The following is a 17,582-nucleotide window of genomic DNA, read 5'->3' as shown; positions in this document are numbered from 1 at the left end:
TTCTTGAACAGGAAAAGTGAGAAGTCCTGTGCACCTCAGGAGTTCTGCTTAATTCTTGGCAACAGCATAAATGTGACTGAAATGATCCCTATGCTTTGCACTTGGCTTTTGCATGGGATTGAATTTCATTTGGACAGCCAAGTGTGTGAAAGAACATTAGTGCAGATGTGGGTGATTATGCGTGTCCATAAGAAAGTTACTTCTGTTCATGTTAAAGAGTCCATCATCCAACTATATAACATCCCAACATCTCTTTGCTCTTCTTGTTTTTCAGTGAGCTGCTTCTCACCAAAAAATTCTATTGTACACATGTACACATCTTTCAAGGAGCTCTGCATTTAAGTGTGGTCCTCAGCATATAGATGGGACATTTAGCAATTGACGGTCTCTTTTGGTCCTGCTCTATTGCCAGGCTTTAGACATTGGGTCACCACCAGCCAGTGTCAGCTCCAGTTGCCCTGTTCTGCTCATCACTTCTTATTTTTATTTATACTTAAAGAATACTGCGTCTTCCCTTGTGGTAGCAGTAAGCTTATGCTGATTCTAGATGTGGATCTAAGGGCACATGGTGTTTCACGGGGCTCTCGGTGTTGTACAAAAAGGTTGGCCAATGGTTTTTGATATAAACAGAACAGTCAGAATAACATCTCTGCCAGAGTATGGAGTGCTTTTACTCCCATATGTCAGAGTTAAATTTGCTCTTATTAATGTGCCTTTTTCAATTTAGCCCTAGAACTTGAACAAAGTGCCCTGAAAATGACAGCAGCCAAGCAGTTACTGCACAAAGTCATTTTTTCTGCCGGCTGCTGACATATCTCAGAGGTCAAAACTCCTTGGATTTCCAGTTTGTAGTCTGCGTATTTTTCAATGCAGAATTTAAGTCTCGAAAATCTTGTATCTGGCCATGAACATTTATCCTCTGTATTTTGGAAAAAAAAAAAAAAAAAAAAAAAATCCCAAACCTCTCCACATCATAACCATTCTTATACTTAAAGGACCATGTCTATTAAAGATTGCATAAGTGTAGATGGAGACTGGGGCCTGAGTCTTGGTTTATTTTTCCCTCTGCCACAAGTTTTCTTAAAGCTTTCATAGTTTTACTTTCACAGTTTTACCAGCTGTATGGTAGCTATACTAATACTTACCTTTTCCATCCAGGTTACATAGCTTTTGGATTTTCTTTTTAAGGCAAGGGTGGGACCTACAGTTGTACATTCATTGTTTCGCACAGCGGTGCTCCAGTCTCGGTTGAGTCCCCTTGGCACTGCTGTGATATAGTTAATGACTGTTTTTGATCCTTCCTTCTACCACAATTCTTTTGTACCCTTCCTATAGCAAAAAGCAGTTGAATTCCAGGCTCAGCCTCTTGAGAGAATGCTGCTGCTGTATGAGGCAAACCTCCACAGGGTTAGGGCTGTCATCTCTCTTTTCCTGCTGAAAGGAAAGCAGCTAGGGCATCCTGGATGCTGGAGGAGCTCCATAGTGATATATATACTGTTGTGTGTGTACATACACAGTGCTATAATAAGGTAGTAAGAAGCCCTAGAAATCCCCAGGGATCCTCTTCCCTCAGAAGTGGGTGAACTCCAGCTGTTCTCCTTGAGTTTTTCATCTCCTTTCCCCACAGTCTGTGGTCGGTTCCAAGTGCCCGTTAGATGCTTTTCACGACTGGGATCCATAAATGTATGTAACAAATATAAATAGTGTAGGTGTACTTCCCTGCATACAGCAATGTTGCTGATTAAGAATGCTGCAGATTGCTGTAAAAGTCTGCTTTGATAATAAATTGAGCTAGAGGTACTTCCAATGAGATTGTAATATTTTCCTCTCCAGATTTTAAGCCCTGATGAGGGTTATGAAAATAAGTCTCTTTATGAGAGCTGGCTTGAGAAAGATCCTGCAATTGAAAACAATAGCTATCCCAGGTAAGTTATTAGACTGCTTTTTATTTCCAAATATTTTCATCATATCATAGCATGGCAACTCTCCAGAATTTTTCAAGATGTGCTACTGATGACAGCAATACAAAACTTTTTAGTGCAAGGTGACTCTCTAGCAATATCTTTCAAAGTAACATAAAATAAAATTTTATGCCTTTTTCTTTTTTTAATGGTGCTGACATCTATGTCTGCTGTAAAATGGAACCTCACACTTTAAAAGGCGTTTTATTAGCAAAAATGCAATTTGGAAAGCAATCAAAAAAGAACAGGGTGGGGAAAGAATTCAATATACAGTTTAGTCTCCCTGCTAGATGAGATAATATCAAAATTGTTAGGGTAAGCAAATGCTCAGTTGAAAGAAACTGCCTAGAGCGGTAATTAAAAAGCTCTCACGATACATATTGTTTGATTATGTAGTGGATGTAAATGTAATACATTACAAAGCTATATATGAAGGTGTTAAATCTTCATATTTTAAAGTATTAAAACTCCAAAACGCTGCTTGGGCCTGTAATTCATAGGGCTAAATCTTATTCACAACATGGCAAAACTACCCCTTTGTGTTATTTGGCCATGTATTACCCCATTTTGCATGTATTACCCCATCTTCCAGCATCTGATGAATTTCTAGATTCATCAGAATCTCTGAGATTTCTTCCTTTTGAAAAAGGTACCAAATCTGATCTTTCTCTGTTGCTACAAATAGTTCCTTGCAGAAATTTATACTAAGAGAAGAACTTTAGCTGGAACAGAGGAAGCTTTTTTCTTTTTTAGTCAAGAAACACCAATTATTCACCAGGCTAGACATATAAACCTAAAATGTAATATAAAACTTAAAATAAATGTTTGAAAATAGTTAGAGTATTACATCTGTCTTTATTATCATTTTATTTTCCTCTGTCTTGCTACATCTACCCAGCAGATGGCAATATTTGCTTGTAAGTAACAAATACTAATTGTGTCTTCTGCAATGGAAATTGTTTATCAGTCTTTGATTCTACTGTGGAATATGCTGAGTCTATAAACACATCTGTCTTTACATATATTGCTGCCCAATTCATATTAGTTTGGAAATAAATGATGGATGTTTTAAGACTGAAGAGACACGTCTGATACAATTATACGGCTCTTGTGCATAACATATACATTCTTTTTTAAAAGTGGTCACTGTCATGATCAGGATTGCTACTATTAAAAGATCTTCCTAGCGGTATTTAATACTGAATTAGTGTGGTGGAATAATATGTTAGAGCAATTTAGCCTTACCACTCAGTCTCTGATCTTACTAATGTCCCTGATGTGCCTTCCAGAAGAACTGGCCTCCATTTCTTTGAAAAATCTGCATATGGCATAAATTAATTCCATTCTATAAAGTAAGTGCTCTCACTAAGATGTTGTCTTTTCCACATGTAGAATAAACAAACTGGGATCAGGCAGTGATTTTGAAGCTTACTTTCAGCGGCTGGGAATTGCGTCAGGCAGAGTCCGTTACACCAAGAACAGGGTAAGTTCCAGGTCGCTTGAAGAAGTTTGATAGTGCTGAGCAGTCACCTTTTAAAAGCATTTATTTGTAATTCATAAAATCATTGACTGGTTTGTATATCAGTGCCTTTAAAAAAAAATGTAGCAAGAAACCTAAATGTTTGAAGACTAGAACATGTTACAGTGATGTGTATATTCTATAGGCTGTCAAGTTCACTTGAAGATATTTATAGAATCTGATTGGAGGTATATATTTAATTCCACCATACTATTAGTAACCCCCTTAATATACAAATCATTCTGATTTTGTTCAGAAGTGACTATGCAAGATGAAAGGGGGCCATGATTGAGGATTTCTGCTATCCAAAGCCACACACTGTTCTCACTTTCAGTGGAGGCAATCTCTGTACAATGGACCTGAAGGCAGGTCTAGGTGGACAGGGAGAAGGAACGGTCTGTGGATTTCGGTTGTTTTAGTTTCCTAAAATGAACACACAAAAATGGAAGGACAGTAAATTGTGTTTCGCAGCAAATAGCTTTTTTAATTTGGGAACTGTGCAAAACATCATAGTCATTAAGTGATCAATACGTCCCTTAACTGCAGGTAGAATCCAGGGCACTGACAAATTTGCTTGCTCTGTTTCAGAAAACAGACAAATTCAGCAATTATCCTGTTTATCACACCGTGTATGAGACCTTTGAGTTAGTGGAAAGATTTTATGACCCCACCTTCAAGAAACAGCTAACAATTGCCCAGTTACGAGGCAAACTGGTTTATGAACTGGCAGACTCCCAGGTCATTCCATTCGACTGTAGAGATTATGGAGAAGCCTTAAAAGGATACAGCAATAGAATTTATATATTGGCCAAGAAACATGAAGAACAGCTGAAAAATTACAAAGTATCATTTGGTGAGTAATAATCACAAGAGTCTTTCTGAAGTGTATTAATTAGAGTTATGCATGGGCACATTATATCTGTTATAGCTCTGAAACTGAATTCCTTACTTTTGTGTTTCAATCTTAATAAAGAGCATCTAATTTTTTTCTAAATATAACACAGGTTTAATACATTATTGCCTAGATGAGAGAGTTACAACAATTTTCATGCCTATTATTAATTGTGGGCATTATTACAGTGCTTATGAGCAGTCAGGGAGCACAATCAAATGTATAACAAAGAGATAGCTCAGCCTGCTCCTCACTTTCTCGCTTAAAAAAAGAAGACAAGTTAAATGTTCGTGTCAAGTGCCTGCAACTTGAGAAACAGAGGTGCCCACTCCTCCTCAGCCAAAGATCTCATCCAACCCTGGAAAACTTGCTCACTGTCGGTCTCAGTGCCTGGCTACCACTTTTAAACAACAGGAACAGTTCTCTTAACAGTTCTGCATAAATATATCAATTTATTGAGCAGTTGAACACATTGCAATGAAGCATATAGAGCGGGTGTGAAGCAGCAGAGTGCTCTGGTCCCCAGGCTGGGACAGCTTCCACAGTCAGAGTCTTTCTCTCCCTCTCTCTGTACCAAGGAGGATCTTCAGTCAGTCCTAACTCACTTGCCATCTGGTGGACCCACGGTTTAGAGGCATAAATGAGCTTTTTGGAGATGCAGGAGTCTTTTGGGTTGTGCAAAACCTTAGAAGTAGCTCAAATCAAATGCTCATTTGGGAAGAACTAAAAAAGACTTCTAAACCTTCGTATAATGGCTTAGGTGGACTATTACAGACCATTTCTTCCAGTCTCTAATATTTTGTGCTCCTTCAATTTTGAAAAGATGCAAAAAGGCCACTCATGACAGAGGAAGCCTTGTGTGATGGATCATCTTGTCTGAGATTTTGTGTAGCACAAGGATTTATTTCAACATGTTCTTGTAGCATATCTTGTAAGGAGACATCAAACCCTTTTTTTTTTTTGCAGTGCTATAACATCTACCAAAATTTCCGTGAAGTCATTTATTTTCATTGCTTGAGTTTCTTTCTCATTTCAGATTAGACCAATGCATCTGTTTTTGTTCTGAGATTCTTTTTTTTTTATTTTTTCCCAAAATATGACTTAACCCTCTCCTTAATATCTTTATAGATGTGTCATTTTGACTAGTTTTTTGCAAAGCATTTTCTTCAGTCTTTTCATGGCTCTTATCTGATGTCTGATCAGTTTTGAATTATTTCTTGAATAAAACAAAAATTTTTAATTTTTATTTTTTTGCACCATACTGAATTAAAATATATATAGGAAGTTTATACAATAGTGTGAAAATTAAAATTCATTTCAGTCAGCACTTTCATAGGATTGCCTACTGACAAGACTGAATGTCAGAACCTTGATCATTAAGCCTGAATAAATCACATAACTGCCTTTCAAATAATAGATTAAGGTTTTTATTTGCCTTTGAATTCACATTTCAGCTGTTCCTCTGCAACAATGAGGGCTGGAAATTTTTCTTCATTAAATATGTGCTTGTAGTTATATGCTATCAGGAGCAAAGGTTTGCAGGGGAAGAAAATATTTTTTGATATTTTCTAAAATAAGCAACACAGAAAGCACTGAACAGTTAGGCAACATAAGAACCAATTCTCTTATATATTTTCAGATGACCTTTCTTATTTTCTCTCAAATCCCCTCCTACTGCTTCTGGAATATAATCTGTTGCCATGATATAGCCATGATGTCAGCACAGCAGAACTCTGTCCTCTGGCAAACTTATAACTATGGACACGGCGTAAATTCTCACCCTCAGAAAGTGGCATGGGTCTGTCTATTCTGCAGTCCATAAACAGGTTCCATACATAAAATCTCTGCCTCTAATTATGTAAATGGAACAAAAATGTTAATACAAGAATAGGGGAGTGTAGGCTGGTGATGAATAAATAAGTTTGCTTGAAATAGAAAAACAAATAAGACTGCGAAACAGCTTTCAGTAGGAGTCCTAGGAAGAGAAAGCCTCTCACAATAAATAGTGTCATAAATCATCTACAGAAAGCCTATCACATTAAAATAGTGCAATAAATTTATAAACAGTGAAGGGCTATAATTGCCAGCAGAAGATGAGATTTAGGTGATGACCTAATCTTATGCCCTGAGAAGATACTCCGGTTTATCTGGAGCACAAGTCTGATGAGGAGCAGCCGAGAGAACTGGGGCTTTTTATCCTGGAGAACAGGAGGCTGAGGGGAGACCTTATCACTGTCTACAACTGCCTGAAAGGAGGTTGTAGCATGGAGGGGTTGGTCTCTTCTTCCAAGTAACAAGTGATAGGACAAGTGGAAATGGCCTCAAGTTGCACCAAGGGAGGCTCAGATTGGATATTAGGAAAAAGTTCTTCACAGAAAGGGTTGTCAGGCATTGGAACAGGCTGCTCAGGGCAGTGGTTGAGTCACAGTTTAAAAGACATGTAGATGAGGTTCTTAGGGACATGGTTTAGTGACAGTGTCAGGTTAATGGTTGGACTTGGTGATCTTGAGAGTCTTTTCCAACAAAAATGATTCTATGATCTAAAGTTTTCTGAAACTTGTGGGCAAAATGTGCAAGTTGTAAACCTTCCTTCTTTGTAAATTAGTTGAATTTTGGTAAGGCCAGAAGTTCTTCACCTCGTAACATCCACCTTTTACTTATTCTACAAAAAGTAGTTATATAAATTGATACTTTTCCCAGGTCTGCACTAAATAGACCCTTTCACAGAAAAATCAACACAGCTAATATTGTGATTGAAAGAAAGGTCTGCTGCTGCTTCAGCTAAATTATTCCACATGGCCTGGACCTACTGCATCCCTTTGTTAAAAGGAACCTGCAGAGTTCTCTGTCTGCAATGCCAAACAGTCTTTTCCTTGCCAACTGATGAAAGCTTTATCAAGAGCTCTGCTTTATTGTTGGTCTTGTTGCACAACGTCTTTGTCTATTACTTCTCATAATGAGCTCTTTAAAGTCTGCACTAGGGAAACCAATGAATTATGGAAAGACAACAAAATTAATGCAATTGTATCAGCAAAACAAATGTAGTTTTTCTCCCGCTGGTCTGCTTAAATGTATATTGGGATTACCAGATGCCCTGAAGTTCACAAAGTCCTTCATTTTGTAGATCCTCTTTTTTCAGCTGTGGTGAACTTCTCAAAGGCTGCTGCTGAATTTCACAGGAGACTTGAACAAGTTGACAAGAAAGAGTAAGTCTGAAAAAAAAAATATGTATCTTTATCTACCTATCTATCTAGATACATGTGTATATCTGCCTTAGGTATCCAAGTTGGCAGTTCTTTCTTTCCAGTAGCTATACAAGGAGTCTCTCTAATTAGTGTAGAATAGACCCCTTGAACTCAGAGACAGGCAATAGCTGCTAAGATGAATTCCTGTGATTAATAGCAACAGCTCTAGAGCTTATTACTAGTATCAGCTTGTCATTAAAATTAGTGTAATGCGTGGAAAGGCAGGTAGTAGTGAAGGTTTGACTGTGCTCTGTGTTTAGACAGCTACATTGCAGATGTTGCAGGTGATGCCAGATTTGGTACTTTCAGCACACCTCAAGGTGACAGGATGACGCTTCAGTGTAGCTAAGATATCCCTATGATGCTCACAAACCCGGGGGCCTTATGGGACTCCTGTGCACCTGATATGATACCAGCTAGTTGTGTTTAGGCAACTGAATCCTGTCCTTTCTGTTTTACTGTATAGATTAGGGGAAGAGTTTGGACACTTAGCTTATGAGTAGACACCAAAATCTAGCTGTCTTCATCTTGACCTAAACCTCAGCCTTCCTTTTCCCTGCTGATAAGTGAGATCTTTCCAATGCTGTTTAATACTAAGCAAGTATCTGACACTCTTATAAAGTCTCCCATTTTATTGTGTATAGTGTGAAATCTTGTAGTTGAGTTTCTATGCACAGAAATCCTACTGCATTAATATAACGTATTAAATATCTCCATTTGCAAACCCTCATCTTTTTGAAAACTGTAGACAATCTTGGTCATTTTTTCTGTCCAAACAAGAGGAAAAGTGTTTAAATGAAACTGAGGAGTCATGTTTCCTCATTGTGCGCAATGTCTGTCTCTGTTTTTTGCAGTCCAGTTGCAGTGCGGATCATGAATGATCAGCTGATGCTTATAGAAAGAGCTTTCATTGATCCTCTTGGCTTACCAGGAAGGCAGTTTTACAGGTGAGGCTACAAGTTTCTTCATCAGCATTCTAAGGCGCTATAGTTCTGCAGGTGAACCCCACCTTATCTGACTGGTCAGTTGAATTGCTGTAGAGGCCTCATTATGAATTACAGCTAAAGCGATTGGTGTAGATACAACCCAGTGAGTAGCGGACTTTGTTTATAATCCCCAAGGAAAACTCCTGGGCTGTACCAGTCTTGTGGTGCTTAATTCCTGTTCTTGGGTCTGGCACTGTTTTTATTAGCAATTGTACTCTAAGACTTTTATTTCCAGGTGTGGAACTTCACTTCTGCTACCATTTGCTCTTTTAAAACTGTACAAACTGAGGATCGAGTACAGAATCAACTGTGGAAAGAAGGCAGAAATGAGGGTAGAAGGGGAGGAAAAGAGATGTGTAGTGAGGGTCAGGTGTAGTGAGGGTCAGGTGAGGAGAGAAGTCTTGAAGAGATTGCCTGGAGACCGACTTTTGAGCACAGGTTAAATAAAGGCCCGTGAACTGTGCTGCAGAGATCTATCTGCCCCGGTTTTGTCTGCTTTTATATATGCTCCATTAACTTCAATCATTAATTAGCTATTCCTGAACACAATGTTCAGTGCACCACAATGCCTTTTATAGAAACCCGGTTCATTTATCAGTAACACTTGACAAGCAGCTGGCTTCCAGTATCAGGTGTGTGACTACCTCACTTTACTCTCAATAACCCCCTTTTGCTAATGACGGGGCATACCTGACTGAGTGATTGACAGCTTCCACACCAAGCCAGAAGGCCCTCCGGGCAGGTAGAATTGACAATCACACTTCCATCCTACTAGGATAAACTTTGGGAAGAATTAAGTGGTTGTTGTGGTCAGTTCTTCATGTTGAGTGTTTCGTACCATTTAGAGCTGTCTGGACTTTTTTTTTTTTAACTTGCTTGCATTTATTAATGTAGTTTCAGTGTTTATTTTGATTTGGGATGACTATTTCCTGAGCTACAAATGTGCTTTGATGCTTCATGTGAACAAAATCAATTTAAAAGCAGATCTGCAGCTATTCATTGAGAGAAAAAGGCCACCAACAAATGAAATTAATACTTTTGTGTAGTTCTGTTCCAATATGGTCACTTCTTCTCTGAAGAATTCATGCTTTGCTCAAGAACTCTCCCAGAGATTTTTTTTATCCCCTCTTTTCACATTGATTTCCCAGATCCCTGGACCATCATTCAACTGCTTAGTTATTTCTGAGGTTTCCATTCCTCTTCTCATTGTACATTCATAACTAACTTTATTCCCTGTTCCAGACTGCCACATTAGTTCAACAGACTTGTTTAATTCCCATTTTCAAAAAAAAATAACATGGTTTGATTCTTAATTAGACAAGCAAACCATCTCTTCCCAAGGGGAAGGCTACCTGTCCCAAATCTGTGCCGTTTTCCATAGATTTCACCCTTGGGGCTGCTTCCTCTTGTCCTTTCAAAGACAGGTACAGGTAGATTTCCTGTGGATTTAGTAAATTCTGATCTTCACAGGATTCATAGTTGCTTTATGTAGCACACTGTCACGGGGGCACCCAAAAGTCAATTTAAGCAGGCAAAAAGCTCCAAACAGATTTTATTCTAACCAGAAGTGTTTAGCAGAAAACCAACTACAAACAGAGTTTATCCAAAATTATTCAGCACTCTGATAACATTATACAACACAGGTTTGGATACTAGTTAGGAGGTCAATTACTACACAACCAACTCAGACTCAGGGGCTCAGATGCCAGAACTCTAGAGTGATGATTCAAAATGCACATCTCATTCTGTTACAAAGGGAGGACTCTGAAGGGTACCCAGATCACTTACCAGGTTGGCAAGGTGTCTCAGTCCCTGGGGAATGTTCCTTAGATGGTCACTCTAAGGAGGAGAGTCTATGATTGCAGACCTGGTGTGTACAACCGAGATGTGTAGGTGGGGACAGGCACCGTAGGGCACAAAATATACTAAAGAGCCCTCAACTGCCCTATGGAAAGTTCCAGGCTTCACTGGGGATTGTGCAACTGCCACACACACATACAGTTCCCTACAATAAACATACACACTGTTCATGATTATTTTATTTAGCATATCTACATGTTTTTCTTCTCTCCCGCCAGACACGTCATCTTTGCTCCAAGCAGTCACAACAAGTACGCTGGAGAGTCCTTCCCGGGGATCTATGATGCCATGTTTGATATTGAAAGCAAAACAGATCAGCACAGAGCCTGGGAAGAAGTCAAGAGGCAGATTTCCATCGCTGCCTTCACTGTGCAGGCAGCTGCGGGGACACTGGAAGAAGTAGCATAGGATGACTTCAAAATCCATCCAAGAACTCCTGAGCTAGAAATTACCACTCCTCTGATACTGATGAAAGAACAGCTCTAGATAGAAGCAAATTTGGGGGTGGGGAAAAGGAAGAATCAGTTCCCAATGAGAATTTTCTGAAAGATCTGACAATTTTGAGGACTCATTATTTTGGATGTACAATTACAAAACCAGTTATTTGCCATGTTACTGGTAAATCTTGTCTGTAGCAGTGATCAACAGCACACATTCCATGAGAAAAAACCTGTAACACAGCTCAGCACATGCATTTTCATATATTTTTCTTGTTCTGATAATTGCTTTTATGAGACACAAAAGGCATTCTCTGTATTTTAGAATCTATTCTGTAGGACTGGTGAGTGCTGATTGTACTGATTTGCTTTCTTTTCCTGAAAAAAATAAAATACTGTCCCTCCTGCTAATTGCCCAAACAGTACTAGCCATTCTTAATAATCAAATAAATAGCTGAATATATGCAGAAAGCCAATAGTGTTTTCTCAAGGAGTGACTATCCATCCCTCTGAAGCACACTGTGCACCTCTCTCCTTTATTTGCACTTTGGAATATACAGATTGTGGGGACAACCAAAAGATGACCTCTCTGCTCCTTTTGGTACTTTCATTAGTCCCAACCCATGACAGCTTTTGTTCCTTTCTTTCATGAAGAAGTCTTCTTCCAACTGGTGAGGTAGAGGATGTTGTCACTATTGACTATTGATGTTATTCTGTCTTCAGATAAGACCTGAAGAAAGTTTCCCATCAGGAGCTGCATGTATATTCAAAGAGAAACTGAAATGTATGAGAAGGGTAATTATTCAAAACTGTTTAATTTGTAAAAAAAATAAATAAATATATATATAAATTCTTGCTTCATTTGTCCTTTAAATGTACTTCTCATCTACATGCTTTCCAACTAATAAAATTGCTAGAATTTTATTAAATCACATTCCAGTTTGTGGCAGCTGATATTAACCAATTTATTCTCTTATGAAAAATATACTACAGCTTTTCTCACAACCATAAATTGCACCAGGTTGTGGGAGTAAAATCTTCTATTTTTTTTTTTATGGAGACTAGAACAGATGTGGTACTAAAAAAAAGAATTAGAAAAACAGGACAGAAGATATAACAATTGCTAGGCTACGGAAAGAGTTGTTTTGCATTCAGAAAAGGGAACCAAAAATCACTGTAGTTCAGTCCTTTGGGAAGTTCATTTGGGGGTTAATATGCCACCAAGAAGAAAGGTTTTAATTGGCATCACTTCCAGTACACTTCTGAAAGATGAAGGACAAGGTACCTATGAATGTTGTACTCGTAATTTACTTTGAAATTGCTTTTCACAAACCAAGCTTTAGGCACATGAGGAGGCAATTACACTCCCATAGTCTATGCCTTGCCTCTTCTGTTGGACAAAATAATGCTTAACTGACCTTGTTAGCCTGTTCACAAGAGAAGTGAGTAGTCAATGCTGAGGACACCAGAACAGTAACTACATTTTATTTGTTCTCTTTACTTCTACCTTACTGAGCCCACTTACAGTTATTGAGTTGTTCATCTCACGGAATCACAGAATGGTTGGGGTTGGAAGGGACCTCTTGGAGATCATCCAGTCCAACCCACCTACTAAAGCAGGTTCACCAGAGCAGATCACACAGGAATGTGTCCAGGTGGGTTTGAATGTCTCCAGAGAAGGAGACTCCACACCCTCTCTGGGCAGCCTGTTCCAGGGCTCTGGCACCTCAAAGTAAAGAAGTTTCTCCTCATATTCATACGGAACCTCCTGTGCTTCAGTCTGTGCCCGTTGCCCCTCATCCTATCATTGGGCACCACTGAAAGGAGTCTGGTCCCATCCTCTTGACACCGAACCTTGAGATATTTATAAGCATTTATAAGATCCCCTCTCAGTCTTCTCCAGGCTGAACAGACCCAGCTCAGTCTCCGTAAGAAGGGTTCTCCAGACCCTTAATCTCCACATCTATAGCTTAAGGTGTTGCTGAAGGATGTGACACCATGTGAACAGTGACTGGTACCTCCCTGCACCGCTTTTTCTTCCCATTTCCTGAATCTCCCGCTCTTCTTGCTCCATCACAGCTTCATGTTTACTGCCATGGACAGTAACTAAATGTTCCCCAAGGAAGGGCTGGGATATCCAGATGGCAGAAAAAAAGCCACTAGCACCTTTTCCTTGTGAACAGCAGCCAGCTTCAGGTCTGTCAGTGGTCGCTGCTGTAGGATCATGACAGGATAAGGCAAACAAGGAATTTCCACATAGGAAATACCTAGCAAAGCGTGCTTCCTCCTTCATGTGCACTTGATTGAAGCCCATGAAAATGAATAAATATAGCTTTAAAAGGTTGCTTTTTCTCCTGTTTAAACCAAAATAATGATGAAATATGTCAAACACAGGTCTTTAAGAGAAAAAAATAATGCTTGAGAGCAGAAATAGTTTCTCCTGGGGTGGTGTCATTCAGAGAGTAAGAGGTGATGTGCAGCATGTGAAGAGAAGAGCTACTGCAGTGACCCCACATTATTCCTATGGAAAACAGCAGCAGGATGAGATTCTGGAAGATCCTGACTGGGTCTGAAAGTCACTGAAGACTTTCTGCACCTCCCAGGCAATACTGTAGAAACCCTCAAGGAGGCAGAGCTGGAACTGCCAGCTGACACAGCATCAAAAGCAGTCAGGAACCTCCTCGCTGCAGCTGGTAGGAATAGGATATACTCAGCATGGCCTGTTTTTTCTCTCTCCTACTTTAAATTCCCCTATTTTCATTCACAGGATTTTAGCATACAGTTAAGAGTGCCATCAGGAGAGCTGAATGATGATGAACATCACAGACTTCCCTATGGCAAAGCAGAGAAGACAACACTAATGAAATGAAACACAGAATTTTTCTTCTGCTACTCCGTTTTCTTCCCAGCCAAACCAAATCACTGTGTTCCTCACTGAGCTACACAGAAATTGCCCCTACAGGAAACCGTAGGAGCTGAATTTAGTGAGCAGCCTTTTTAAAAGCAAAGGACTGTTTGCATTACACCACCGAGACTAAAATTAGCTCCAGTAACACAAGACCATTCAACCCTGCAGCTTAGCTGGAAGGCTACGGTTTATTAGAGTTCAGCTCTTAGGCAAATTAAGCAGTTACTTCTGTTAATCAGTGTCAGCAAGAGGAACAGTCTAAATGATAGTTTGAGACCTCCGTGTCACATGAATTACTCTATACTTGTTTGTGCCAGTTATAATTTGTCAAGGCAGCTCTTGTCAGTGCCAACACAGTGCTTCTCATGATGGATCCTACACCTTTAAACACCTTCCTCACCCAAGAAAATCTAGGAGCTACTCTTCAACCCGCCCTTAAGGCAAATCCATTTTCTGGATGAGCTTGAAGAGCTCAGAGAATGGAGAAGTCAGAGGACTGGCTTGTTAGGCACCTCATGCAGAAGGGGTTGGACTTGGTTCAAGTAAACTGCAAACACGTTACAGCCTTCCATAAAGGGAAAGAACAAGAGAGGTGATAATGGGAAAAGCATTTCACAGGAGGGGATCAGATAAGAATAGACTTGCTGTGTTTACATGGCACTTTCTCCAGATGTGCTTTGCCAGCTTGCTGACAGTGAGTTGCTGACGCATTCCTGATGCTGCCATCCGCGTTACCTCCAAACTTGGCTGTATTTTTAGAAGGAAACTTAAGCCGCAGTTGCTGGACACAACGACTGTTGTGACAACACACCCTTATGCAACCCATAAGCAGCAGGACATCAGGCTGGGGAAACAATCAGCTCTGAACACTGAGCACTGAAAGATTTAGTTCCCTCTGAGATCACTCGTGCCTTGAGATATTCCTGGAAACAACACCCCCACCTGAAGCGCTGCTTTTGCTCCCTCGGCTCTGTCTCCCAAGCCATGTTTCCATGCTGTTTCCACCCAAGCCTGCAGGCCCTGGCACCGCCTGCCTGCGCCAAAACATGATCTGCAGCCCACAGCACAGACAGAATTATCCTGCACCAGCCTGCAGAGACACGGGCACTCACACAGCATCACCAATTGCCATAGCAGAGGAGTAAAACAAGAGGATCCTACCTGTCTTACTACAGGCAGAAGCAAACACCCCTCAAACTAGACACGAGGAAGACGTTTTTTACACTGAGGGTGGTGAAACCCTGGCCCATGTTGCCCAGAGAGGTGGTGGATGCCCCATCCCTGGAGACATCCCAGGCCAGGCTGGACGGGGCTCTGAGCAACCTGATCTGGGTGAAGATGTCCCTGCTCATGGCAGGGGGTGGACTGGATGAGCTTTGAAGGGCCCTTCCAACCCAAACTGTTCTATGATTCTATGATAAAGACAATAAAAAAAAAAAAAAAAAAAAAAAAGGAATTCTATTACAGGCAAACCTTTTAATAACAAAACAGTTAAAATGATTAAATACACACTTCCTAGTGCCTACCCCCTCGCCCCCTTGTTGGGTTGGAAAGCTGCAGCCAGTGGTCAATGACCTCCAGCCTTTCATAATGAGGAGTCGACCTTAATGTGTTCTTCTTCCCCACTCGATGAGGCTCCCATGTATCCCAGCAGACCTTGCACCTTGCTTTTTCCATCACTCTGAAACTCAGCCTTGCATTACACGCAGCTTCTTACATATGCCGAGTTCTTTTTTTTGACCCCCAGAACCATCTTTGCCCAGCTTATAAGCCTACAATGATTTAACTACTACTGAGCTGTTTATCTTCCTGGGGTTTCCAGTATCATCCTGTGCCCCTTCTCTAATCGTCCTCTACTCATGGTCCTCTATATCATATCCTGTGCCTCAGCTTTGAGGCTTGTGTTCATCCACAATATGATGCTAGAATCATAAATATACTGTTTTGCACAGAAAAACTGCTTGCTACTAATATATATATATATACATGAAATATGGTTATACTATACAGCTGTAAAAGAAGAAACATTGGTAAAACAAAGCTGCAGGCAGGTGAAGAGATGTTCAAAACAAGCTTGGCAAGTGCTGAGAAGCTACAGACCTGGAAAAAGCTTATTGAGCTGTCAGCAGAGATGGGCACTCAGGGACTGCTCAGGGGAGACTCCAGGTTTTGAAAGAACAATCATTAAGGACAGCTACTTATACATATATAGTCTTTACATACATAGTATCTAGTCCTGGTAAACATGAGAAATGGATGAAATGGACCTAGTTTTTCTTTTTACATCTTCCAACCATCCTCGTTCACATAATTCAGACTGATTAGACTTGGTTTTCACAAATATCAATCACACTTGTCACCTGCAGTCTGATAAACAATAACCTGCCTAAGGACTCGATATTTATACAGGGTTCAGAGTGTAACTGCAGGAATCAGCACTTGCCTCTCTGGCAGCGTTATACTCGGTTTTGTACTAAAACAGAATTATCGCAATATGGAGAAGCTCTGGCAAAATCTGTCAGCTCTCTCATGGCCAGTGGTCGTTCTGCGGACAAATGTATTTACAATTTCAATGAAGAATACCTACTATGTATGGAGGGAAAATGAGGATGCACAACACTGCAGATTCTAATATATGATCTTGAATAGTTATGTTTAATTAAGACATATCTGCATTGTATAAAGAAATGGTGAAATGCAAAAATTCATTATAATGACACACACTTCAGCTTAAGAATTTTGTGGTCAACATTTTGGTACGGCCACTTCAAACACACTGAAACCTCTGTTCACTTTTCATTGTGCAAGTCCCAAGCACACTGCAGTCTTCAGGCAGCGTGGATCAATACAACTGTTCAATAACAAATGCAATAAACTTAATGTTTGCATTCTAAAATAAAATATAATTGACGAGAGGAAAAACAGCAGAAGAGGAAAAACTGGGCAACGCCACTTTGCTCACGTAAACATAGCAATAAAGGTGAATTTTTATAGATACAGGAAAAAATTAAACACTAATTTGAAAAGATTCAGTGCTTTGGCTCATTCGCAGTTGTTGTTGCTCTGTATTACCCTTCAGCCCTAGCATGTTTTCTATGAACTATTTCCTTTTTTTCTAGAAATGTGGAAACCTTTCTCTTAAATATATATATATATATGTGTGTGTGTATATATATATGTGTGTGTGTATATATATATATATATTTTTTTTTTTTTTCAACTACATTTTAATAGCCTCCATTTTTCTGCCTTACCTCCTTTACAGCTGTTAGCTGCTCTTGGAAAGTAAAAACATCCCATTTAATTTATAAATCCATTGAAGTAAAAATTTTGTAACAAAAGTGCTTCCGATTTGCTAATCTACAAATAAAGAATAATTCTGAACTGAGCACTTTTGTTGTAGGTTTGTTCCCGAATGGACACTCCAAATGTTAACTGCTTTCAAAAATGAAAGCCGAACATTTAAATTTTGGGTTAATGTTTCTGTATATACAAGAATATAACCTGATCACAAAGCGTTCCCTTAAAACAAAACAAATTAGGTCCCTTGGGGTCTAAAAGCACACAGTATCAACTCTGCCTCTTACGCATCAGTCTAATTTTCAACAGAGGAAGAACAAACTAGGTTTAGCATGCATATTAAGCTAGAAACACATTAGGTTAATTTTTTCCTAAGCACTGAATTCAGCAATAATATTGCAGTATCACTATTTATCATCAATTTGAAACACATTTTGGACTAAAAATATTTCATAAATGGTTGTAAGGTAACAG

At 39.6% G+C, this 17,582-nt stretch overlaps 1 protein-coding gene across 1 annotated transcript in view; it reads left to right on the top strand.

The window, feature by feature from the left end:
• The window catches only part of LOC309441862 (N-acetylated-alpha-linked acidic dipeptidase 2-like), a 33,503-nt gene extending 21,771 nt beyond the window's left edge, over positions 1-11,732 (top strand). Inside the window, exons 14-19 of the mRNA XM_082057037.1 lie at positions 1,834-1,925; positions 3,354-3,444; positions 4,069-4,333; positions 7,497-7,578; positions 8,472-8,564; positions 10,682-11,732. Of these exons, the coding sequence (XP_081913163.1) occupies positions 1,834-1,925; positions 3,354-3,444; positions 4,069-4,333; positions 7,497-7,578; positions 8,472-8,564; positions 10,682-10,871 (813 nt within the window). The 3' untranslated portion in view covers positions 10,872-11,732. The remainder of the gene's footprint in view (positions 1-1,833; positions 1,926-3,353; positions 3,445-4,068; positions 4,334-7,496; positions 7,579-8,471; positions 8,565-10,681) is intronic.
• The last annotated feature ends 5,850 nt before the right edge of the window (positions 11,733-17,582 follow it).

The sequence above is a fragment of the Streptopelia decaocto genome (assembly GCF_964273445.1).
Source record: "Streptopelia decaocto genome assembly, chromosome: 1".
In the NCBI taxonomy this organism is placed as follows: domain Eukaryota; kingdom Metazoa; phylum Chordata; class Aves; order Columbiformes; family Columbidae; genus Streptopelia; species Streptopelia decaocto.
Note: the sequence above shows the minus strand (reverse complement) of the source record. Positions and strands in the feature narration are given on the sequence as shown.